This window comes from Anser brachyrhynchus (genome assembly GCF_964034855.1).
Source record: "Anser brachyrhynchus genome assembly, chromosome: 2".
Classification (NCBI taxonomy): Eukaryota; Metazoa; Chordata; class Aves; order Anseriformes; family Anatidae; genus Anser; species Anser brachyrhynchus.
The window spans coordinates 106,576,852-106,602,465 of record NC_137695.1 but is presented as its reverse complement, the minus strand read 5'-3'; the positions used below and the strand labels follow the sequence as shown (position 1 = coordinate 106,602,465).

At 41.3% G+C, this 25,614-nt stretch overlaps 1 protein-coding gene across 1 annotated transcript in view; it reads right to left on the bottom strand.

Moving 5' to 3' along the window:
* Positions 1 to 24,845, bottom strand: part of PIEZO2 (piezo type mechanosensitive ion channel component 2) — a 314,668-nt gene extending 289,823 nt beyond the window's left edge. Inside the window, 1 exon segment of the mRNA XM_080580333.1 lies at positions 22,871 to 24,845. Coding sequence (XP_080436459.1) covers positions 22,871 to 22,934 — 64 coding nt within the window. The 5' untranslated portion in view covers positions 22,935 to 24,845.
* Between the last annotated feature and the right edge of the window lie 769 nt (positions 24,846 to 25,614).

Here is a 25,614-nt window from a genome sequence, read left to right as displayed (position 1 = left end):
AGTTCTGAATTTATAGCATTTTCTTCCAAATGTTTCTCCCAAAATCTTTCCTTTTTTTTTTTTATTCTGTGAAAAAAATATACAAAAAATATATTTATGTCATAGAGACTTACCTCCTGAATATGTAACCAACCTCAGATAAGCAAATATACTGGACAGAAATGACATCAAAAACATGAAACAAGAAAAAAAAATCCATCTGCTTATTCATTCTCCAACAAAGAAAACAAATTAAAGAAAATATCATTAATATTGTGAATACCGAGGAAAAAATATATTGGACTAGTGAACATGGTTCGTTAGCTTTACTTTAAAACTCCTCGCCAAAGTAACATGGCTAGAGCTCTCCCAGCACCAAGGACTTGGCTTTGCAGTACTTGTATGCACACAGAGGAAATCAGACGGCCACTCAACTTTCCAACTCAAATTCTGCTTTCTGCTCCTGAATGATAATCAATGAAGTGAAATTATAGCCAAGGAAAATCTCAGCTTGGTGGTCAGCTATTACCCCAAGCTCTTGGGGCTGGAAATGCTATAAAAGGCACCGTGCTTGCCCAAGCAGAATGAGGGGGAGAGCAAATATTTTGCCTTGTTCTCTAGCAACCCTTGTGGTTGACTTTGAAGCAATCAGACCATCTCCACTGAGAAATCCTGCATGTGTAGGACCCTTCAGTCCTTTATTGCAGGAGGGAAACCCTGCCTGCTGTGCACAAAAAGAGAAATAACGAGTCTGGATGAGGATTTTCCCCAACTATTTCTTTAATTGTTAATGTGCCTGGGAAGGTTTTCTTTTCAGGTGCTTTTCTCAGGTAATTCATTCATGCCATCTGTCAGCACCTTCTACCACTTCTAAATGGCAGGGTAAGCTGTTAGCACATAGAGGTGCACAGCTGCTGATGCCACCTTTGTTTTTGTTCCCCCTGGAGGAAATGGGAACATGCCAGCCCCACAATGCAGCAGGTTAGCAATGACAGCATGTAAATAGCCTGCATAATGTAAGAGCCACACATCTGACAGCTCCACTAGTCATTCGGTGCCGTTATTCAGCAGGTCTGCAGCAATATATTTTACTGGTATTTTTATTGCCATCATGATAATTTAAGCTTGGTGAAAAGCTCCTCTGTCAGAAAGAGGAGATCGGTCTGAACTAGCCTAAGCCAATAACTACACAGATTTAAATAAAATAGTATCAGCAGCTGGAAAGAAAAAAAAACTTTGGGTGGAGTTCCCCATAAAAATCTTCATCTTCTTTTAATTTGAGGCATGAAAACCATTAAAATAATAAAGATCAATATAACTGTGTACACTGGGGGAAACTTTTAAAAAGTTGTTTAATCTGTTTAAACCAAGAGGTCAAATAACCTCTATCACCGATACTGGAAGAATTAATGAATAAAGCTCATCTAGTAGCAAAGATGTCTAATTAGCTCTTCCATCAGGAGGCAGAGTGTAAGAGAGCAGAGCAAATATATAAGAAAAAAAAAGACCATCATCAGGCATTTTTTGATTCTATGCGAAGTCTTGCAAACAGTCCTGAAGGAAAGAAAAACAGACACAGAAAGGTAGAAAACTCAACTGCAGGTTTACAAAGCCACAACATAACGTTGTTCTGAACCAGCCTAGACAATTGCAGTAAGTCTTTGTTATTATTTCATCTTCACTACAGCGGCTGATAATATATTACACAGGAAACAAATTAAAACAAGGATTAAAAGTGTAAAATGGAAGTGCCCAGAGTAGTGCTGGAAGTACTTTCCAGCTGCAGAAAGGTTATTAGCAGAGTTCCTCAAGGACAGATCTTGGCATGGGTCTTACTATTTTTTTTTTTACTTGACCTAGCAATTAAAAATATGAGTGATACTGAAGCTTGCTAATAACATGGAGTTGGGAGGCACAGTCAACACGAAGAAAAATCAGCCTCCCAGAAGAACTGCATGCTGCTGAGGACTGAAAGAACAGGAAGGGGATTACACTTAGTAATACTAGAAAAAAGAAAGGCTACATACTCGGCACTAAAAAAACAAGGAGGTGTACATGGCGGCTAGGTGGCTATAAACAACAGTGTTTGCTCTATGAGCAGATCAAACAAAACCAGTGTGACAAAGCTAAACTGGAAGAGAGTAAAAACTAGCAGACAATTTTACTGCTGCAAGAGACAGGAATGCCATTATACCAGCCAGTGGTAAAACCCCATCTGGACAGGTGTACATAGTTTTGGTTATTCTTCTTCAACCCAGAGTAAGGCAGAAGATTATTAGAAAACTTGCAAAACCACAAAAGAGCTCAAATTGTTTCACCAAGCAGAAGATGGAGAGAAAATACCGTGTGTCTGGAAACATATAACAGGCAAGAGAGTAAAGCCATGAGCAAATGGGGAACAAAAGCTATTTATGCTAAAGGAATATTTTTGCATAGCAATAAAAAAGGCACAGGTTGGCTACGAATAAATTTTCTTTGGAAGTTAGCAGGGTCTGACCATGGCAAGAGTGATGGAAGGCCTGGAAAAGCATTCCCAAGGAACATGGGAGAAGGACACACAAAAGTTTGATTTCACAGTGGAGTTGGGTCACATGGAGTCTCCATGTGGAGACCATGTGCTGCCTCAGTCTATGTTAGCAGAACACACTTATGAATCAGAAGGTTCATAAATAAATGAGTTTTGTGCCTGGTCTAGTTCAAATGTATCTAAGAATGCACAAAGGGAAGAAGGGTGGTCACAAAGTACATCTTACGTGCAGTAATGATGCGCAAACTGACATAAAATAACAGATGACACGCTTGAGGAATCAGGAGAGAAAGAGTTTTCCTTTATCTATTTATTTATTTAGTTATATTGGCCAAAAGATGTGCTGATGTTTTAGCACAGGAAGATTCTCTCTCTAAGTGTACCAGGTTATCATGGCTTTGTTTAATGTACCCTTGCTCGCAGTAGTTCCTGGCACTTCATGCATTTTTCATAGCTCTGTGTTTCTTGTTAATATATACTGTATTCCTGGGAGAGCCAACCAAAAGGGCACTTAGATGTGACTAGCATTTTGCAACTTTATCTTAACAACACAACCAGTAGCAAGGACAGCACCTTGTGAAAGCCTAACAAGACTACAACTTATTTGTGGTGAAAGAACATGACAGCTTAACAGCGTTTCAGAAGAACAGATGTAAATACAATTTTCAGTGCCTAACCACAGAGGCACTGATAACCCAAATGTAAGGGTTTTTAAAAGCACATTTCATTCCTTTCTTGTGCACACAAACATACAAGCAGTTCTATGAACATCCATTAAAACATGTTAACACCATGCTTCTACAAGCAAAACCAGTTACTATACAAAAGTAAATGTCATCATTCTGCATCCATAATTTGGTATCTAGCCTTAAAATTATTTTTTTTAATATAAAAAATGAGACTTTCACAAGCAAAAAAAAAAAGAATGGATAGAGCAGTGAAGGAGCACCCTGACCCCACAGACAGTTGATTATGAGGCACTCATGTCAAGCAAATGTGAAGATGCATTACTCCCGTTTATATAAATCCTTCCCTTTCAAAGCTTTGTTCCTCCTTTCTGCCAAATCAATAAAATCCCTCTGCCACACTTGTTGACTTCCCCCAGGCAGTTGCTTTCACGTTCTTGCTCTCAATGTCAGCATAAACTTACCTTTTCCTCCATGTGCCTCTGGTCCCTGACTATGCACCTTCCACTTCACACAGAGTGGAGAAATCCTTTCCTTCTTTAACAGGCTGCAGCCTTCTCCATCAGAAAAAAATAGGATAACCATTAGTAAATCTACTGTCAGATATCCTTGAACAAAACAGGACAATTAAGATACACAATTTGGCACTTTTGAAAAATCAAGGCAATTTGTTTTTCACTGCTCAGCTCTGTCTGGTTTAAACCTAAGTCCAATTTGAAGTTTTGCATGTATCAAATCAAAGCAACATGTTTAGGGAAAACTGTTCTAAAGAGCCTGTGCTAGCATTCACAGCACTTCTAAGAGAACAGTTACAAAGAAAGAATGAAAAAAAAAAAAAAAAAAAGAAAACAGCAATTTCTAGCAGACGTAGCTTCCCAGTAGGGACAAGGCTAAAGAGTCCCAAGAGCATTGCAGCCCTAGCTGCAACCGTTTATGTCATTTCAGTACTTCACAATTGTCAAGATAAACATACTCCATTTTTCAAAAACGGTCTTTCAAAAGACACTCAAAGCAAAAAAATGTTTAAAAATCTTGCAGTTTTCCTTCCTCCTCACTGAAAAAAATCCCTCTTTAAGTTCTGTCTTAGAAAGTTCTTATTTTTAAAAAGTAGAAATGAGCAGGCAAAGTCAAGTTACAATTTTGAATTTTGTTAAGGAATCTTTACACAGACAGGAAGTGAAACAAGAGCTAAGAAATAAACAACTCTTCTCTTTCTGGGCAAGTAAATATCAATTAATTATTATTTTTTTTTAATATAGAAATCAAAGGTTAAGGGATGTCCAGGATTTTTCTAAAATTTGACTTCGTCCAGTGATACAATATGAGACACAGAACAAATGCCCTTGCATGTATTCTTTCAGTCAGTGTATGACAGCACCGTTTAATGATTCCTACATGTCCTGGAAGGAGAAAATTAAACACTTAATTACTGCACTAGCACAAGGTCATAACCCAATGAGACATGAGATGACAAAGATAATGTTACCAAGAAAAATCAAATTTCCTGAAAAATGTAAGAACGTAGTTAATTTATGAGAAGTATCTCAATGTTGTCATGTTTTTTATTTTAGACAAAAAGCTAAGAAAAACCATGCTTCTCTTCAAGCAAAAACTAAAAGACAAATCAGAGATGTTAAGACAAAACTGAGAAGATTCATCCCAAGACAAGCGAACCACTGAACATCGTTACTGGCTGCCTGCAGCTGATAAGACTATCCATGATTTTAACAAACCAGAGACCCGCTGACTCATTAAAAAAGAATTTGACACACTGGCTGACTGCCTAATTCAGAGCTCACTCCATCCAGCAATGTTGGGTTCACAGTGAAATACACTTAAAACGGAAGACTGGGACAATTCACCACTGCCTTAAGTGGCAAACTGTGATAACTCAACCTGCTGCCATGCCTGAATGATGCCAGAGCCAGGATCCCTCTCTGCTGAGGATGCAGCAGGGGCTGCTCAAGGACCACCAAGGACCCAGGGGCTGGGGCTGGAGAGCTGGGGAAGCCTCTTAGTGCAGGGACAGCCTCCACTGAGCTGATGGCCATGCACATCACCTCAGCCTTGGGCACTGAGACCTTGCAGCCATTGAGGGACCACCATCCTTGTTGGCAACAGTCCCCCAGCCCACATCTGCCCCATCACATGCAACACTGAGACCATGTCTCAGGGTCTGCATCCAGCCTGACATGGGAAGCAAAAGGTGGTCAGTTAGGACATTGCTCTACTTTGCTTTAAAAGCCGTCCCTCACATGGTGACGCACACTGCTACTTGGCCAAAATTTGAGAAACCACTCCTACAGTATCATAGCTGCTACCTCATTCTCTACTATTCATCACATAGACAGATGTCAAGGGGGGGGGGGGGGGGGGTGAGGAGGAGGGACAGCAGCAGGAGCGCAGACCACTCAGCATCCTAGACATCTCCATGAACCACGGAGCCTATAAGAACATGTGACAGAGAGAACAGCATGATCAGGGACAGGGAAGAAAACCATATTTAGGAATATTTTTATAGTTTTTAGGTTGAAACAGAACCATACACTAGAACAATATACACTTTTTTCTCTACCTCCCCCCCCCTTCCCCCACCTTTTTTTAATGCAAACTAGAATCAGTTGATTCCCAAAAGAGGTTGGTCTGTACATCAGCTCAGCTTCAATGAGTGAGAGTATTTACCATGAATCCTTCCAAAATTGCAATTATCTTTAGTAAAAGCACATTACTCTGAACCACACTAGAGACTGATGTGTCACAAAACCGGTTCACCACCTCCAGAGTAACAACCTTCTCCACTGAAGTCAAAAAACAAACCCAAAATTCTGAATTCCATCCTCAACAATTTCCAGATAGGTGTGTTTCCCCTCCTCTCCTTCCAGCACCACCTCATATTCGGCACTTTTGACTTCTCCTCTTAGGTACCTGATCATTTCAACTCCAAGCCTTCCGAAGCTCAACAAGTCTAATCTCTGTTCTGGACTTACATTGCTGTTTTGATTGCCAGTTGATTTAAATGCCATTTTTGGTTCTCTATTTCTGAACCCCTCCTGCTATATTCAGTCTTCTATGGAAATCCTGTCACTTCTTTCTGTGTCACTTCTAGAATCCACACATTCTTGCTGGCCACCATTACTAAAATCCTTTTTTCAGCCTGTTTTTTTTTTTTTTTTTTTTTTTGGTGGTGGTGGTTTTGTTATCCCAGCTAGTCTGGTTCACTGTCTTCTTTATCCTCCTAGAATACTCCTAAATATCATTCTTCTCTTTGAACCCATCAACACTTTTTCTTACTCTTCAAAAATCAGACAGTCAATTCTTTGCTCTTTTCTATAAACACCTTCTACCCCTCCTACCACATCTCTTACCCTATTTTTCCCTTATACTCATTCTCTGTACTTTCACCTTTCATACTCCATTTGCCTTCTTTCCTGCTCTTCACTTAACTGCCCTTATCTGCCTGCCTTCAAATCCTTCATAAAATGGGCTTAAAATACTCTGAAACACATGATCCAATTACAATCACATTATTATATAATTATCTTTCTCATTAATGATTCTCTCCTGTGACAACGTTCAGTAGGTCAGTAAATTACACTCCATTTGTATTTTTTCAAATGTAACTCAATTTGCTTCCAGTGAAGGTGACTGTTTTTCTGGAGCATAACCAACACAATCACCACAACCCATAGTTTTTTCTTAAAAAGGGCACAGCTCAAAAGCAGACCAGCTCCCACACAAAGGCATGGGGTTTCTAAAGGAGAAAGGCAAAATGCCAGAGTTACAGCTTCAGGTGAGAGTTTACTGTTCTAAAACCTGTCCAAAACAATAGTAATCCATTTTGGTTCATATTAATACCTTGATCCAATATGGTTCTTTGCAAAAGAGCCTCACAGAGAAAAAATAATAATAATAATTACACACACACCAGTAGATAAATATGATTAATTTCTGTATACATTAATAGCAAAGAAAATCAGGTACAATACTTATGTAAGTACAGGACACATTACTGTATATCAGCATGTACGCTAACATCCACCACAGAAAACTGGCTGTAGGTCAGGAGGCACTGGTCCTACTTAGTCAACCTCTTCAGGCAAAGTCAAGTAATTGTTTCCTTATTATTGCCAAAAAGATCAAATAAGCTTTGTTCCATAAACAAAAGAATCTGCCAGGGCACATAACGTTAGAAGGATACAAAATATCTATCCCCACACAAAATCACAAAATATTTTACCAAGGACTAGGGAAATCTGCATACCTTTTACCAAAGGACTTTAATTTCACCCTCCAGGTACTTTAAAATGATCTTAAATGGCTCCTGTGTGCATTCATGTCCCCTCTGGATAATTTAGAAAAGAAGCCATTCCCACCACCAGACCCAATTTTTTTTTCTCATAGTCCTAATCCCATTTCAGATTTGTGCATTAAAAGAAACTACTTTCAAGTTACCAGAATTCCATCAACATACCTAACACATTTGAGGCCGTCTCACTTTCTCCCCTGCCCGTTAAATAATTAGAGGACTCTGATTTCTCTTACAGGAGCATCATTTAAATTATTAGGACACAACTGTTTGATACTAGACTTTTCAGTAATTTTGACTCAAAGAAACCAAGCCTATCACATCCTTGCTATAATTATTTTCAAATTACAACACTGTTCAGATAGCACTACTCACTCTATATTTGACTAACGTCGTTTCCAAAAAAAGAAGACCTATGGTTACTGCAGGATGCTGACCACTCAAAATGCACAAGAAATCAATGCAAGATACAAAGATTTAAATACTACAAGGTCAAGGTTGTCATAACACTTTTTATGTTACCTCCACCTTATTAGTGATTGATCTTTTAGAGGCAATCTAAAAGTACAATTAGCTTAATTACACTGTAATACAGAACTGACAGACTGGGAGCTGGGCTGAACTGCAATGAAAGATTCAATCTTCACATGGTTAATAACAAAAACACATAAAAGATAGTGCAAAGGAGGATATTAAATGATGGAGGCAATTTGCTTGGGTTTTTGTTCAGAACACGCAACCTCCCTGAGGGCCCTGAATCTGCTATTGTGGATACAACCAGACAGGAACAGCTTGGGGAGAAAAAAAAAAAAAAAAAAGGCTAGCAGTGTAGCAATGAAGGCTATTTTGCCAACCCAAGGGATACTTTCCTTCTTTACAAGGAAAGCAAATTTTACAGCCTTTAGCTGGCTGTAAGGGTGATGTTTTCTACCAGGATTTTTTTAAAAAATGACATGAAACAAACAACTTCACTTTAACATGCTAACAACTCTACAAATAACAGATATTATCTTCTCCCATGGTTTTGATTAACCACTTCATGAAAGACACTTTCATTCTCTTGTGCTTAACATTGCACTCCCAATATCTCCTTCTCTACTGTACACACCCATGACATCATTGACATCTTACAATAACCACAGACCACTACTGTTGACTTCAAGGCTGAATATCAAATATTTCTTACTCTGAGTATAAAGAACAATTTAATTAGATACACGCATACCACAGGAATGAAGGTAATGACAAGCTGATGATTATTTACCTCAAGTTATATACCATAGCAGCAAAAACTGTTTCTTTCCCATTTTATGTTTTCCTCTGTTTTGCTCAACTTTGTTAAAATGAGATGTCACATTACATGTTACCTAATTCAAGGACTGAAGACACTCACCTATCTGAGTAACCTTCTGGCATTTGCAGCATTTGTTCTTGGACAATTGCCTAGGGGATCATGACTTTAAAAAAAGAAAATAATAATATTTAAAAAATCTGTACTGTACTTTAAAGAATCTTCCAAACTGAGAAATGATGTTTTAAAATCAGTTAAGCAATCTCACATGTACCAATCTTGGCTACCAATATCAAAATGTCAAAGACTAAATCTGTATCAATTCTAGTCAAAAACTTCTACTAATAATAAATTACTTGAGCACATTTAAGTCCACTATCTCAAGCAAAAAATATACTGTTTTATATGTGAAAATAACATATGTTTGATTTATCTTATTACCTTTAGTAGAAATACACATTTATTAAATGCTGTTAGCCAGCGTGTTCCTTCTGCCAGCGATAAAGGATTTGACTCACTCCTTATACACAGATCTGGGTTGGAAATGGGAAACTTGTCTGATTTGCAAAAAGGATGGTTATCCCCAGGCAAGCATGATTCAGTAAATTACATAGAGTCTGGAATTTCTGAGTGTCAGGAGCATCTTCTTTAGCTCTTTTTCTACTACGGCACGCTAGAATAGGCACAAACACTATTTGCTATAACATACAAAATATTTGAACATACTTTCATTTCTACAATTGTTATGAAACTGTAAAACTAAAATTACCAGTATTTCTCTAACACTTTTTAAAATACAAACCTATTTTTATATTACCCAGTACATGCAACTTTAAAATGTTTTCTACTTAGGAAAGAAGGTGTTCTCACAAGAAAACCACTTTGACCAAGGGGTGAAATAAATAGGTTGATAAATTAGGCAGCCAAACTAAAAAAAAAAATAAAAAAATAAAATTGAGTGACACTGCTGCAAATATAGTATGTATTTTATTTGTACTGTTGTGAAGGTGGAGGTTAATCTCTTAACAAAGAGAAGGAGCAACAGATACAGACAGTGAAAAATGCAAATACTAAGCTACAGGGTAACATGAAGATGTTTCCCACAATAATGATAGTTAACAGCACAAATAGCCCTCAGGAAAGTCATCTGTGCTGCCACAAGTATACGACATCAATTATCGTTCTCCATATTGAAATTATCCGTTACCTAAGGGCAGACATGTATAGAACAGCAGAAGAGCCAGCAGCTGCATGCAACTTGTAACTGCACTAACTTGCCTTTTACCAACTAAAGGCTAGCTATGCTACGTGCAATGAACAGTTCCAAAGTTCATACGGTTAAACTGCACCTTCTCCCGTGCTTGTTTTAGAATGAAAGAGATCAGGGGAGGAGGATTTCCGATATACACTAGGCAGACCCTCCAAAGGCAGCATAGTTAACTAAACTGCAGTCAAAGAAACACATAAATCTTGCAGTTAGTTTTCAGGCAAAAATTTGGCAGCAGTTCATTCTAGTGGACCTATAAAACCCAATACGACAGATTCAGTGAATGATTAGCACGTAGTGTTTCATATATCCAAAGCACAAGCCAGCTTTTCAAATACTTGTTTCAAAATTGCAACCCAACAGGAAAATAACTACTGCTAGAAGTAATTTGTCAATCTTACATGAGATGGAGATCATCTAGGAGAAAAGAATGCAATACAGAAACATTCTGAACTGATTTTTTCCTGTGGTTTTGAAACAAATTAGCTGTCAGTGATTTGCAGAATAACAAGAAATGCCGACTAATTAAAAATACTAAAGTATGTGAGCATGATTGCTAGGAAAATAATGCCAATAATTTACTGGCTACTTAGCCCATTTCATTATGCCAGCATGGGACAGTTCTAGAAACTGAGAAGAAATGGTGTAGGTCTTCTATTAATTAATCTTTCTGTTCATTACAAGTCAGTGACAGATGACTGTGCCAATGTTACAGAATAACATTCATTAATAACCAGTACTTCCAGCTGAGAAACATACGTTCCACTTTTTTGAGCCATTGAATGCATATTATATGTGTTAAGATACAGCAAATTATGTCCTACAGATACTAGCTGTGGCTATATGCCTTTTTTTTTAATATAATTTATTTATTTTTAAAACTAAGAATGAAAAATGGGACTAAGAGGTTTGAGGTACCAGTGAGTTTAGAGAATGACTGAAGAAACAGTTCCTCACAGCAGTATTTCCACGAGTTGCTGCTATACAGTTTGGAACCAAAGCCCAAAAGCCAGAACCAGGACAGCTTCGAGAAAATGCTTAGGCATCTACTTCCATGGGAGGAGAGAGACTTTAGGATTTACTGTAAAGGCTAAATACTTTGCTCCTTAAATAAAAAATGAGACAGAAAAAAATCCTACAAGTTCTGTCTGGGTACAAATGCTGACTGTTCAGACGTAATATCCAACACCCATTTATATTTATATCTTACAATCCTTTGATCTAAGCTTATGGGTTAGTTTGTTTCTTTGACTGTTTGTTTCCTTTTGAAAAACAATACAAGCGGTCACTGTCTAGTTTCTCTTTCTTACATTCAAGCAAGGTGAAACATATTTGGATCACATCTGCCTTGTGACATTCAACATTAGCTACTGGGCTCTACCAACAGCAGCAGAGCCAAGAGAAGTTGTTATTCCCCTCTACTCAGTCTTCATTAAACCACTTCTGGAGTACCTCATCCAAGTTTGGCCCACATCAGGACAAGAAACATGTCGATAAACTTTAACAAATCCAAGGAATGGCCCCCAAGACAGTCGGGGCTGGAGCTTAAAACCATTTGAGGAGAAGCTGCAGGACCATGGCTCATTCAGACCAGAAACAAGATAGCTTTGGGGGCACCTCATAGCAACCCCTATGGGAATGTTATAGAGATGACAGAGCCAGCCTCTTTACTAAGGTGTATACTGAGAGACAAGGACCATAAACAAAGTCAGAAGGCTATGGATATGAGGGAGGAAAGAAAAAAAATGTGTTTGTGAGAATAATTAAGCACCAAAAGGTGTTGTACACCTCCACTACTGGGGATTTTCAAGACCCAACAAGAAGAAGGCCTGAGCAACCCGGTTTAAATTCAGTGTTGACCCTGCATTGAGCAGATTGGAGAAGAGACCACCTGAGGTCCCTTCCAGCCTGAAAGGCTCTGGGATGCTGCAAAGAGAAGAACACAGAGACAGAGAGGAACCCATCCCATAATCACCCCAGAAACCTGGTAGGGGAGCAACCTCAACTGCTTCAAAAGAATGTGTGAGAAACCCAAACTGAATAATTAAGGAGAATACTATTCTAACTCCTCAGAACAGATGCTGGTTTCAGTGACTTATTTTATACAACTGTTACATTCTTATTTCAGTGTATTTTGACAATGACTAACATGGTTAACTATGCAGGCAGGATACTCTGGTAATAAGATGATTATTTTCCTTTCAGTTTGCAATGTTGTGTAGTGTTGGAACAATCCTACTATATTTATGTTTCAAGGGCAACAGGAAAATTGCTTCCTCCACAGAGGGAAGAAACAAATGGAATTCCCCCAGATAGAGTAACTGGGAACAGAGATGGCAGGAAATAACCAGATCTCCTCCTTCTGCATGTCTAGTGATTCTACTTCACCATCTGGGGCATACCAACAGCCATCTCAGAGCTCCTGCCACTTCCTTCCTATAGCCAGTATAGCTGTCTATTTGTAGGAAACAAGTTTCATGCATTGCCTCTTTTTGCATTTTAATGTGGACCTCTGTACAGAAAGGAATAAGTTGTTAAATTATGAGACCAACCCTCACCTCTAGATCCTGAAGATGGCACAGTGGGTCTGTCTTAACACTCCTCAGTATGTCCACATGCTACAATAAAAAGGGAGTAGGTACCAGGAGTGGCTTATTAAGGCTTCCAAAAGTTGACAGTGGCTTATTTCATATAAGCCTATCATATCATAAAGCAATTTTTGTCTACAATTGCAGTGGTATAATAAACTGCAAGGGTCTGCTTGAACACATTTTGCTTTCAGAAAATAAATGAGAAACTTATTTGTAGAGGTCTTTGACCAACTGTGATGCTGTACTTGCAGACAACAATGAAAAGCTGTGAGAAAGTTTTTGATGTTTACATGCACTAATGGGCATGATGATCAAGTTTGTTGATTCAGTTGAGTGAAAACAAATGGATGACAGGTTGAACACTACAGAAGAGTATTTTAAGATGCATTATGTCACTAAAATTGTATATATACATAGTATTTCTTTTAGCATGGTTTGCCTTAGAGTATACATATACACAATGTGTTTCCAGGTCAAATAATATATAAATCACAAGATCAGAACTTGGGGAATAAAATTGTAGTGGGTCAAGATATAAAATATGTCTTGAAATATATATATAAAATTGGATCAGCTTTCTTAGACATTGAACTTTTTCGATCACAAAAGCATTACTTGCAGTAGAATAAGTGAGAATAAACATCTCTGAACACTATTCCTTCTAAAATTACAGGGCCCACCATTAAAAGGAACCACCCATCAAACAAGGAGATTAAGTCAATTATTGGATTCATTTTGAAAGGTGATGGGACCAAACTTAGGGCTTGTGTGGTGCAGAGTAAATACAGCTTTTCTGGCTGACTAGGCTTTTTCCACCCCTCCATCCATGTGTTTTCTGTGCTGTATCTTGGGGAACATGGAGGTTGTTTCATATGAGAGCAAGGAAACAGAGTGAAGCCGAGAGCTGAGCTGTACGATCTGCCACGCTAACAGCATGGCAGTAGACTTGCGTAAGGAAGGCTTTCAGACACACCTACACCCCAGGGAAATGAAAGGCCCTGTCCAGGCAGCATGAAGGGAAATATATTTTTGCAGTAATACGGACACATACAATATTGCCTAACAAAGGTCAAAGGTTCCAACCAACATACCCTATAGTAAGAAAAGCATGAAAGCCAAGGAAAAAAAAAAAAAAGATGTGTCACACTAGGCAAAAAGTAGAAGCTCACTTATCATTGAGGTAAAGCACTAAGAGTTCCCCTAATCAACAAATGTACAAAAATGGTTCATAAAATATCTTTAAAACCATAGGACAGGCTTTTATTCCATTCTGTTAGCAGGGGAGACCTGATCAGAACGCAAAAGAAAATCACCAGCAAGGTCAGAGAAAATGTAACATCAAGGCCTACACACAGGTTTATAGGAAAAAAAACATGGTGGAAAGAATGAACTACGGAGATCACAGTTTTTCTAGTTAAAACTTATTTTCACAATGTGCAGTACCACACATTTTTTTTTTGTTTTTGTTTTTGTTTTCCCCCCTTAGCTTGACAATGAAAATTTGGAAGAAAGTGCTAATTTGATTTTCATGTTACCAGAAACTTTGTTTTTAAGAACAGAGTAATAGCACTTATCTAAAGCAATTTTTAAAAAGCTGTTTATTGATTTTTTTTTTGTTCAATTTAGAGAAAATAAGCTATGGAAGTGGTATATATTACTTACGTAGCACTATACTGTAAATATACATGCCTAGCACTTAGCTAACAAATTGGAGACATGGGCCGTGCTCTTTGTTTTCCAAATTAAGCAGTAATTTGACATGTTTTAAATGTCTGAAGAAGAAAAGGAGAAGGAAGAATAAAAAACCTCATGCAGCTTCTCTGCATGGTGGCACATGCATTACAATGTATTTTCATTGACACACAACATGACAACCTGAAAAAAACAATATGATCTAGCACTTTAAAAAGTTATAAATATTTCTCTATGAATTTCTACACAGAAACATAAAATTATTGCTATCAAAGAAAACATTGATGTTATCAATGGCTCTTGCAAAGGTGTAGAACGGAATTCTAATTCTTTGCTTCCAGTGGAAAGTATACTCCTTCTAAAAGGTACCCTGCAATACACATATCCCAGAAAGTGATCCAGTCTCTGACAAAGTTTCAAAAGGTTAAAACATGTAGTTTCTTTCAGGTTGTCATCTTGTAGAAGTGGATGCAAGTATCTGTGTCACAAAAATGTAGTGTTATTAGGAGTATAATACGACAGGTCTTCAAATTCTAGACATTGAGAGGAGGACCAATGAATTGAAACATGTTTCAGCAATCACATTACAGCTATGAATGCCATCTGACAATACTCTCATAGAAGGAGGCCAACAAAATGACAACATGACCTAACATTTATTTATGGCTATAAAAGTTTTCTACATAAATCAGAATTTATGGAAGACAAATTTCCCTCACTTGCCTTTGGCTTCTGAGTCAATCTATTCTCAGCAGCTAGGAAACTGCTATTCTGGAAGATGTCATAAAAAGCCACAAGTATAACAAGGGAAGAAAAACACAACACACAAAACAGGTGCAGCGACCATGCAAACACTTTTCATGTTCCAGACATTTTTCAATATATGACCATATATTAAAATGAAATTCAGAGTAAATGTCGCTGTACTTGCTTGCAGGTGGTTTGCTGAACAATCAAACCAACAATACCGGTGATAAAAACAACACTATACTCAGCATTACTTTTTACGATGGAAGATTTATCAATAGAGACATACCTTTTGCCTCTCCAGCAGGCTTCATTGAGCATTCCTTTCTTAGCCTTTGCAACCTCTTCCTGCTTTTAACAAAAGTTCAACCAAAATTTAAGGCTAAACCTACACTAACATCTTGGATTACATGACTTCTAGCAAGAGGCATTCAACCAAATTTGTTCCACATATTACTCAAGAACTAACTTCTTTAATAGTGTATCTTCTACCAAAATAAAACATCAGCGTGCTGTTTATTGAATGGTATTAGCATGGCTAGGGACAAGACAGCGTTTGTTTAGCATCTCCTGGCCCACGCAGATACTTGTGTATCCTTCAGCACAGTGAGAATCCAGAGCACACATCCTTATCTCTTACGCAAATAATTTTCAGTCTACCATGCAACTTCTGAACAAGGGGCAGAATTGACCCTCACTCTAAAACCACTCAAATATTTCAGTTTTAAGTTATGGTTCTGTCAAGCTACATTAACAAATTAGTGTCTTGGAAACAGTAGACAGAGTATGTAATGTCTACAGTCTTGTGCTTTGTAGTATTTTGCCAAAAGGGGAGTGATTAGGGTATCATTCACAAACACACAGACTCGCTTGAAGTTTTACCTCACTTCCAAAAGAGCTTCCAAACTGAAGATTGCATGAATGAGCTCAGAGAAGTGGTGCTACGCCGTGCTCTCTGATCACTCAAATTGTGAAAGCGTCATGTCCCAAAACTCTTTATTTATGGGGGCGATTTTAGCGTGATCTTCATCCTTTTCTCTTCAGAATTGGACTACTGATAGGAAACTCGGAGCTGTTAATTTCTACAGTTAATCTTAACAGTTGATTTTATGCCTTGCAAATGTTATTCTAAAGTGTTAGAGTAAATAGAACACTAGACTGTTGTTGATTTAACTGATTATACATACTTTTTCCCATCCAAAGGATTATTTACTGAGGCAACAAACTGAAAACGAATTAAAGAGTACTCCTTTTTATTCACAGCAGAGTTCACCCACGGAATTCATTGCTACAGGATATTCTCAAAGCTAACACCGCAGCTCAGAATTAATGAAATACAAGAAATCGAGATACAAAATAGCAACCTTTATGTGACATTCGGGTTTTACTACTGCTTACTCAAGACAGGAAATGGACAGGTAAGACTCAGAAGAAGTCCATTAACTCAACCACATCCTGAACATAATGCATCAAAGGATACACTTCTCACAACACACCAAAATAAAGATACCGGATAATTCAGCTTGTTGGCTTTTTCTTTTAAATATTCAGAAGTTTAGCTGGTTCATCTGGCAAAACAACCCCCAGCATGCCAGTTCTTCTCAGCACAAGGATCAGCAGACTCTGCCACTCGTATTCCTGCCAGCAACACATGCACTTTTTCTGAAAACCTCTTATCGGTGTGCTGCTGCCTTCTGCCCTGCTTAGCTTCAGAGATCCATCAGGATGACAGCATGAAGAGCTGTGACCACCAGTAAAGTAATGCTGCAGGAAAGTATTTTACCCTACCTAACAAATTGGGATCAATTTATCAATTTAGTTACAAGTATTGACCAATCTGCTGCAGCACAGGGGAAAAAAAAAAAAAATATTTTACTAGCTTAGCAAAGTCATACTTAAGGTATCTTTAGAACTGCCTAAAGATATTATAAAAGCTTACACAATCTACTTGACCACACAGGCTTTTTCACTTATTAGCACTTGTTAACATAACTCTTCGTGATAGGAAGCACACAGGCTGTTTCTTGGAGCACTGCACTCCAACATAGTAAAGTAATTACAGGTATTCCTCACGTGAAGTTATCCTCAAAACAGGACGCTGCAGTTTCTCAACGACTATCATTTCAGGGTAACAAGAGAAAGAGAAGAAATGGAGAAAAGCTGGAGTGCAAGCATCCAGCAATTTTTCATGTGTGTGCAAAACGTTTTACTGCATGATGAAGGGGTGCATTATTTGAAGTCCCCCTCCGATACAACCCAATGAATGCTCTTCCTTTCCAGCAGTCCCTGTAGCAGTGCAAGCCACTCTGAAGCTGATCTGTGTTTGCCAGCATTTGCAGCTCCACTACTCCAACCAACATCCTGGTAAAGCTGCATGTGATGATTTTAGTGCTTTGGTGCTTAACACTGGTACACACTGTCCCCCAGCAAGCGCCATCTTGCACTTTGTCTCTCACTTTTTTGGACTTCTGGCAAATTACCTGAAATTACCTACACACGCACAAGTGCAATAACAGCATCGTTCTCTTCCCTGACCTCCGCCAAAAACGAGCCATCTGTTCCCACAACGCATACATTTCTGTCACCTCATTCCACTTTGACTGATATAAAAACCAGACTATGGCTCAGTTTTGTACCTGCACTCCAAGTGACAGAGACGGAATGTGACACACAGCACGACTTGCAGCTGATACCTGGGCGCTCCAGCGTTACAAATAAAGGATTCAGCTGCTCTCTTCCGAATTCCTGCAGCCACATGGCAAGTTGCTTGCTTTCTCCAAGTAACTATACTATCAGCTGCCTCCCACTGATTTCCATGCCCAGGTTCAACACTGAGGAACAAGTCACCCACCTGGCCGACCCCAAGCTTGGCAAATTTGTAGGTTCTGTTAAATCTCACCTGAAATAGCTACAGAGAGATAGCGTGTGGTGCTCGCAGGCAAATGCTGCCTCCCTGCCCTCCCCAAAACACTTTTGTCCGGATCTTAATTGGCCTAAAATGGAAGCCACAGAGATTTAAATTACATTTGCTTTTTGTGCACAAGAAAACCTAAGCCTGTGCCTACCAGCTTGGAAAATGTTGCTCCTGCAAGGCTGCATAAATTTCTTCCCCTTGACACCTTTCACCTGCTCCCATTGAACTAGGTAAATAGCAAAACTTCCTTTCATAAATGAAGCCAGATATATTTCTAAAACATTTGAAGAGGAGAAGGAAACTTAACAGCCATTTTAGGATCTCTTGTGCAAACTGGCATCTACATTTATTGTTTTTTTTAGCTCGCTACCCATTAAGTGCTTCCTAGACTTTTTGTTGATGTGACTAACATTTTTATGAGTGTTCTGGGACAGCAACAGGGTTTTAAAATGTAACAGGAAGTCTACGTGGATCTCTCTCATGCTGTTCTCTATCTTTCTTCTCAGTACACCATAATAAATATCCCCCACTATAACAACACAAATCAGTTTGGTCTTTCTTTTGCCCTATTTTCAGTAACTGGACAATTTAAGGAGTAACAAGCAGCTCTCTCACAGACTATGTGATGTTCATTTCAACTTTAAAAATACATCAGTAACTTTTAATATACACATATATGCATCTGTACATACTGTCACATACAATGCCACTACTCAAATTCTCCTCTAGTCCGAACGGTCCTGCATCGCTACTTGCTGTGTCATCACCTTGTCTTAACATCACCTCTACAGGCTGGCACATAAAAATCACTCCATCACCTGAAAACTGCAACACAACATCATATTGTACCACCGTTTTTAAACAGCCACCTCCAAGCACCCAAAAAATAATAATCAAAGCATGACATAGTTCACTGCCTCCGTGGACTTGCTTCAATATTGTGGAGTTGTCTGAATTATTCTGTCTATAGAAAAAGTGCAGAGTAACAACTCAAAGTATCAAAGCACACACAGAGGTACTACATTCTGATATACTCTTTAAATACATCACTTGAATAGTATTTGCATACCTGATAATGAATCAGTACAGGTATTTCCCCTCCGAAGCTCTCATTAATACTTGTTAATTTGGCGACAGAAGCCAAAGAACTCTGAGCACTCTGGAACCTATTTTTACCTTCCAAGACAGAAAAAGCACCTCGGTCTACCTTGCCATGCTCATGACGCACATCCAACAATTGACTGCTTTTGAAAAAATATTGTATATGCTTTTAAAATGTTCAACTTAACACTCGTTTATGGCCTGAGTAGATGATCATTCTGATTCATTCAATATCTCTCTGATGAATCACACTCATTGAAAGGAGAAATAAAAGCAATTCCCACTATCTACCAGGAGTTCAAAGATTTGGCTTGAAGAAACAAGTGAAAACTTCCAATTAATAGCTGAACTCTGTCTCCTACAAGAACTCTTTGAAGTAGTTTTTTCTTACCTGCTGTCACTTACCAAACACTAATGCCTGTACTCAACCCCTAAAACAAACAAACAGATAAAAAGCACCACCACCACCAACAACAACAAAAATACACCATTCTCAAAGATCCTACAGTTCTTACCTCATCTTGGTCAAAATTCAAAAGCTCAGAAAAATAGTGCAACTTCTGGGAAGCGCTTGGGCCAGGCAGCTAGCTTACCAAAGCTGATTTGCTGTTAACATGCAATCCAGCAGCATCAGTCAAAACCTAGAGAAAGCTGTTCTCTCTGAGCGTTCTTTACTTCAGGCATCCCATTTGAAAATAATAATATTTTCCTTAAAACAAAACTAATGAATTGTGTGCAAAGTAAAACAATTGGAAGCAGAATAATTGAAAATTGTTTTCAAGTGATGTAAACCACAACTTTGTGGTTCAAGTCTTTATAAACCAAGGAAAGCAATTAGCAAAAGATTGTTCTGATGTTTTACTTCAGAGACAGACAAATCACGTTTTGCACATTTGAAGTTCATATGAGTAACAAAAAAGAACAAGGTGATGCCAACTTTTAAGGTTTTAAAAAAAAAAAAAAAAAAAAAAAAGCCCACCACTTGCACCAAAAGCTCTTCTTCCCCCTTTTCCTCCCAGGTTATTATTTGTTTTTTCAGCATTGTACTACTACGACACAGGAAAATATCACACTGCACTAATCTTACTGAAAAAACAACAACAGATCCAAATCCCTGTCTTATTGCAGAGCACAGTACTTCATTTGCAAGGAAGTTTCACGATCCTGTGAGTTGTCCTTTAAGCTCTAGGTCCACATCAGACTGAACGTAAGATTTTGTCATGAAAATTACATGATGGTGGATCAATTTTGAGGTTGTACAGCTACAGGCAACTTTTCAATCTCCAAAGTCGTTCATTTTTCACATTTTAAATTTCCTGTCTTCACTAGCTGCTCAACACACGATTCTTGTGCTTTAAATGAACACATCTAGTCTACCCTGCACAAGATGATACTTCAGCACTACAGATCTGATCTTAAAACATTCTGACAATGAATTGTGTTTTCTCAATTACGTGATATTAATCCATGCTTGGAAAGTATTTTGTAGAGAAATATTGAATACTTTATTTTAAAAATAAATAAAATTAAATGCTAAGGTATCAAGGAATTAAAAGTATTAAACATTTTTAAAGACTCATATTTCAGTTTTGCAGATGTGTTATTTTTAATGAGTTTGCCCCAGCTGCTATTCCCCTCCACACACCTCATCAGGGCTCTCCAAGCTAGTTAGAAACCCAAAAGCAAATTCTACCACGATAAGAAACTACAGCAAGCCATCATTTTAAATCACACACACACAGGTTCTGAACAAAACGCAAAGCTCCACATTTCCACTTTTTGGCACAGCTACACACATCTACTGCCCAGACAGGGGCAGGAGACACAAGGCATCACTCTGCGCAGTGAGTCCTTGTGGCAGCTTTTCAGCTCCGGATGTAACCTCACCTTAAGTCATACAAATAACCATCATTCTGATATATGAACTCTAAAGAGCCTTTTTCCAGAAGCCCACGAAGCACTTCCTTGAAGCTTTGGAAAGGAGGAGAGCGTTGGCTCGGGGATTGCTCAGGTGCTGACACAGAACTGGAGCAGTGAAGAAGCTGAACTAGGTTTCACCCCAGAGAGCACTCTGCTAAGGTTTGCAATGGGAAAAGGAGCAGCACCTATAGACATAGCACATTAAGGTACAGAATACTGAAGAAGATCACCAGGTCCAAAACCTCTGCAGAAGGGTTTCTGTTCATATTCAAGCCAGGAAGTCCCTCCTTCAGGGTTTACATTTCGATTAATCTTCACATGAAGATGACTTAAGAGCATAAACAATTTTTGACATCAGCTCTCATCCGTGGAGGTATTACTGCAATGCGAAAGCACCTCTGCATTACCGAGCACCAGGAATCAGGACAGCAAAACAATTTTATCTGAACTTCTGGTGATACAGGAAGAGTCTGGCAAGAACCACCACATAAGCAAGCACCTGACAGAACAACCCCTCTATTACTGTGATACCACAGATAGATATTATAGTATAAGAGACATCAACAAAACCCACTTCGACACAATTTAACTTCTAGAATCTTTCCTTCTCCTCACATGGCTTTCCAGCCAATTCATCCTCACCCACAAACCATGTATCTTTCATGAGATTAAGGAATACACGGACAAGGCCTGACAGGTTTCAAACACAGGCGCGCCCTCCGTCCTGCCCTGGCATGGGGGGACCACCCGGTGCCAACACACTTGGCAGTGAGGGCAGCCTGCCGCCTGCCCCATCCACCGCCCGGCTCCCACCACACGCTGGCCACGCTGACGCCCGCTCGTGCCCCACCGATGCAGGGATGGATGGCCACGAAGCTGGCGGGGTCCCACTCCGAGGGGCCGGGGGAACCACGACCCTGCCAAGAGCTGAGCCAGCCACCTGCACAGGGGCCCGGGGATTCAGAAAGGGGGGTGCAGGAGCTGGTGGTGGGCTGCACAGCTGCCTCCATCGCACCCTCCGTCCCATCCTACCCGCGGCCTGCACCCCTACGGCAGCAGCCAGCAGTCTCCTTTGGGGAGGATGCTGAGGGCACCCTGGGGAGGGGCAGTGGGGGGCACCCCCCGGGGAGGGAGATGCTGGGACAGGGAGGCCACAGTCGGGCCACCACGGGGCTTCTCCAGGGCCAAGTGTGGGGCCCGGGGGGGGTCCTCCCGGCCCCCGCTTGTCCCCTCCTGCCCCGTGGCCACCCCAGCCAGCAGCAGCCCGAGCAGCACGCGCGGCTGTGGAGGTGAAGTTCATCGTCCTGCTGACCGAGCAAGCAAGCGGTGCTTTATTCCAAGTTGCATTTTCAAATTACGCGGAGGGCACGGATTAATAATATTAGCATATCCACCCCCGGCTGGGCACCGCGGCTCTACGTCCAAAAATAATCCCTGCTTTGGCCGGCTGCCTGCTAAGTAACGCGCTTTAACAAACTGAAATTTCAATCTTAAAAAAAATAAATAAAAAAAAAAACAGAGCACCCACCTCCCCCCCCGCAAAGCTCCGCGAATTTGGGAATTTGGGAATCGGAATTTCACAAAGCAGCAGCGAACGGGAGCGGAGCGGCCGCCGGGAGCCCCCCGGCCCCGGCTCTCCAGTCCCGGCAGCAAGAACCACGGCCACCGGCGCAGGGAATAACAACGGCGGTGTAAGGGATAAGGAAGGAGGGGAAGGAAAGTTTGTTGGGAGTATCAGGCAATTCGGCGGCAGCAGCAGCAGCAGCCGGGGAGGAAAGCGGAGCATCCCACAGAGCACGTCCCGGGGCCGGAGGGACAGACGGACGGACGGACGGACAGACGGACGTACCGGCAGCCAGGCACACGGGCAGGAGCAGCCTGAAGGTGAGCCCGCACAGCACCTCGGTGGCCATCGCGCCGGGGCGGGGTGGTAGGGGGGGGGTCTCGGCCAGCCGTCGAGCCGTCCCTCGCTGCGCGCCGCCGCCGCTCCTAGGTCCCCCCGTGCGCGGAGCCGCCGCGGCGGCGGAGCATCGCCCGTCCGTCCCCTCCTCGCCTCACGCCGCCCGCCGCATCCCCGTGCGGCCCGGGGCACACGCACACACACACACGCACACACACACACACGCACACACGCCCGCCCCCTCGGGGCTCCGCGGCGGCGGCGGCGGCGGCAGCAGCGCGGCCCCCTCCTCGCCCGCCGCCCCGACGGCGCGCCCCGAGCCGCTCAATGAAACGGCCCCGGGCTCCGCCCCGACGGGGCCGGGCCGGGCCGGGCCGAGCCGAGCCGGGCCGCCAGGGGGGCGGGCAAGGCGCTGCCGCCCCCCGCCCCCGCCCAGGTGGCCGTTTTGCCCGCACCCGGGGCTTGGTTTTTCCTCCTCCTGTGCGCCTGTCCTTGCTTCAAATTTCTTCTGGTTTTCCACTTTTTCTTTTTAATTCCTTTTTTTTTTTTTTTTTTTCTGGAGTGGTTTTCTGTAAGTCGCCCGCTTCCCGCCCCAGGTTGCGGCAGCGCGTTTGGGTGCGCAAAGCAAATTGTCGCCTGGAAGGAGAAAAAAAAAAAAAAACCAACAAAAAACCACACACACACAAAAACCCTAGATCTGGAACGCATCTGACTTTTCTGGAAAGCTTCTTCCCCGGAGATGGTGTGAGAGCGCTGTGGGTTTAAAGGGGCAGTTTGAGGCTCAGCTGGCGTGTCCCCGGTTGCGTGCCAAATAACCCTAACAGTTTGGGTTGCACAGTGATGCTACAAAGGAGAGAGCTGTTAATGGTATTATTAATGCAGATGAAAAGGCCACTTAGTCTTGGGCAGTATCTCGCAATTCCTCCCACTTACACGAGTCAAGTGCAGACAGAAGCCCCTTGTTGCAGGAGCAGCGCTGCAGGGAACTTCACCCTCACACAAGATCTGCAGCAGGGGAAAGCAGGAGCCGTGCCCCTGTGGTGCTTAAGTTAAATTCCCGGTGCTTCTCCCTGGTGAAGGACGTCAGCCAGGCTTACTTCAAGCCTGAGAAGCCTTAAATGTGCTCTTGGAGTCCTGGCTTTTTGACTTAAGAATCTTTTCGTGTGCTTTTTGTTTATTTTTCTTTATATATATATATATAATTATTTTTAAGAGTTGTATGGTCACTGACCTCTCCACCTTCAGCAGAGACCCTGCTGAAGCCCCCAACAGCAGGACACCAGTGAAGGGATGCAGCCCGAGGCCATGGCTCACTCCCTTCCCACATCCCATCCCTCTGCGGCTCACCCCACTATCTCCACCACAAACTAAGCCTGGGCATTGGGTTCCCAATCTGCTGGCATGCGTTTTGGCACGCAGTGGCCTTTGTGAGCCTGCTGAGTGGCCCAGTCTGTAGGTGGCAGAACACGAGGCTTGCGCAGTGCTTAGCCTGCTAACGAAGCATCTCACCAGCCCGTGGTACAGCCAGCCCCAGAACTGCTTTTAAGAGCATGGGATCTGTCCCGAGAACAAGCTGCTGATGAACGTCTCTCTCCTTGCCCTAGAGGCCACAAAGCAAGCAGTCAGGACAAACAGTCTGTGTGTAGGACACACGCAGAGCTGAAATATTCTGTCCACTTTGGCAGCACATTTTCAGGTATCGATTGGCTTTTTGTTTGGTTGTTTTTTTTATTCGGTTCTCCAGATTCCCTAAAGCAAGGATAAAGTATTCATTATTTTTACAATATGGTTACCAAATTGGTTGCTCCTGAAACACGGCTATTATTCTAATGTTTGGGAAACAATTAGCCAGTTTTTGATACTTACCGTTGACAAGGTATGAAAAGTGGAGTTACAATACACGTATTGAATGGCTCATTAACTTCTGCGAGACTGCTGATCTGCAGCAAAATCTATGCAGCCGCAGTGCCACCTTTTGGCTAAATCGCCTTTTGTGTAAATTACAACATTTCTTCCCAACAGCTGCCGGGAGTAAAATGTTTGCATACACATCGTTCTGGTAGACCGACAGGACATCCATCCTCCAACCCTACCTCTGTGGTGGAAAGAAGTACAAAAAATACATCACGGCCTTGCCGACGAGCGTGTACACCTTCTGTCGTCCAGCTGTGGGCAGGATCAGTAAATGTGTTATCCCGAGAATTGGAGGAGCACTACTCACCAACGTGGGAACAATAAAGCGTAGGATTCTGACTAAAATATGCAAAACAGAATGAGAAACTGAATTAAAGGGAAAAGTATCTGTTGAATGAAATGTATATAAAGTGACTCCCAGTAGAGAACCATGTCTAGAGGATAGCCTGGAGTTTATTTAGCTGCTAACTGTTTTGCAAGTGACATGGAAAGCAATTCCAAGGCAAAGCAGGAGAGCTTCTTCTCCTTCCCTGAGGACACACCACTTAGTGAAAGCACATTGTGGGCCACACAGGGTTTTTTTGCCCTCTGCAAAGCAGAGGAAATTGCCAGGCTCTGAGAGCCATCCAGCGCACAGCACACGTGCTAGCAGTGATCTCACCACCGAGCAGCACTTTTTTCCCTTACTTGCAGCTACCAGGACCTCAGACCCTCACCACCAGGTGTGTAACACCCACCTCGGATGAAAACATTTCAGCAGCAAGGAGGTTGAGGAGGCC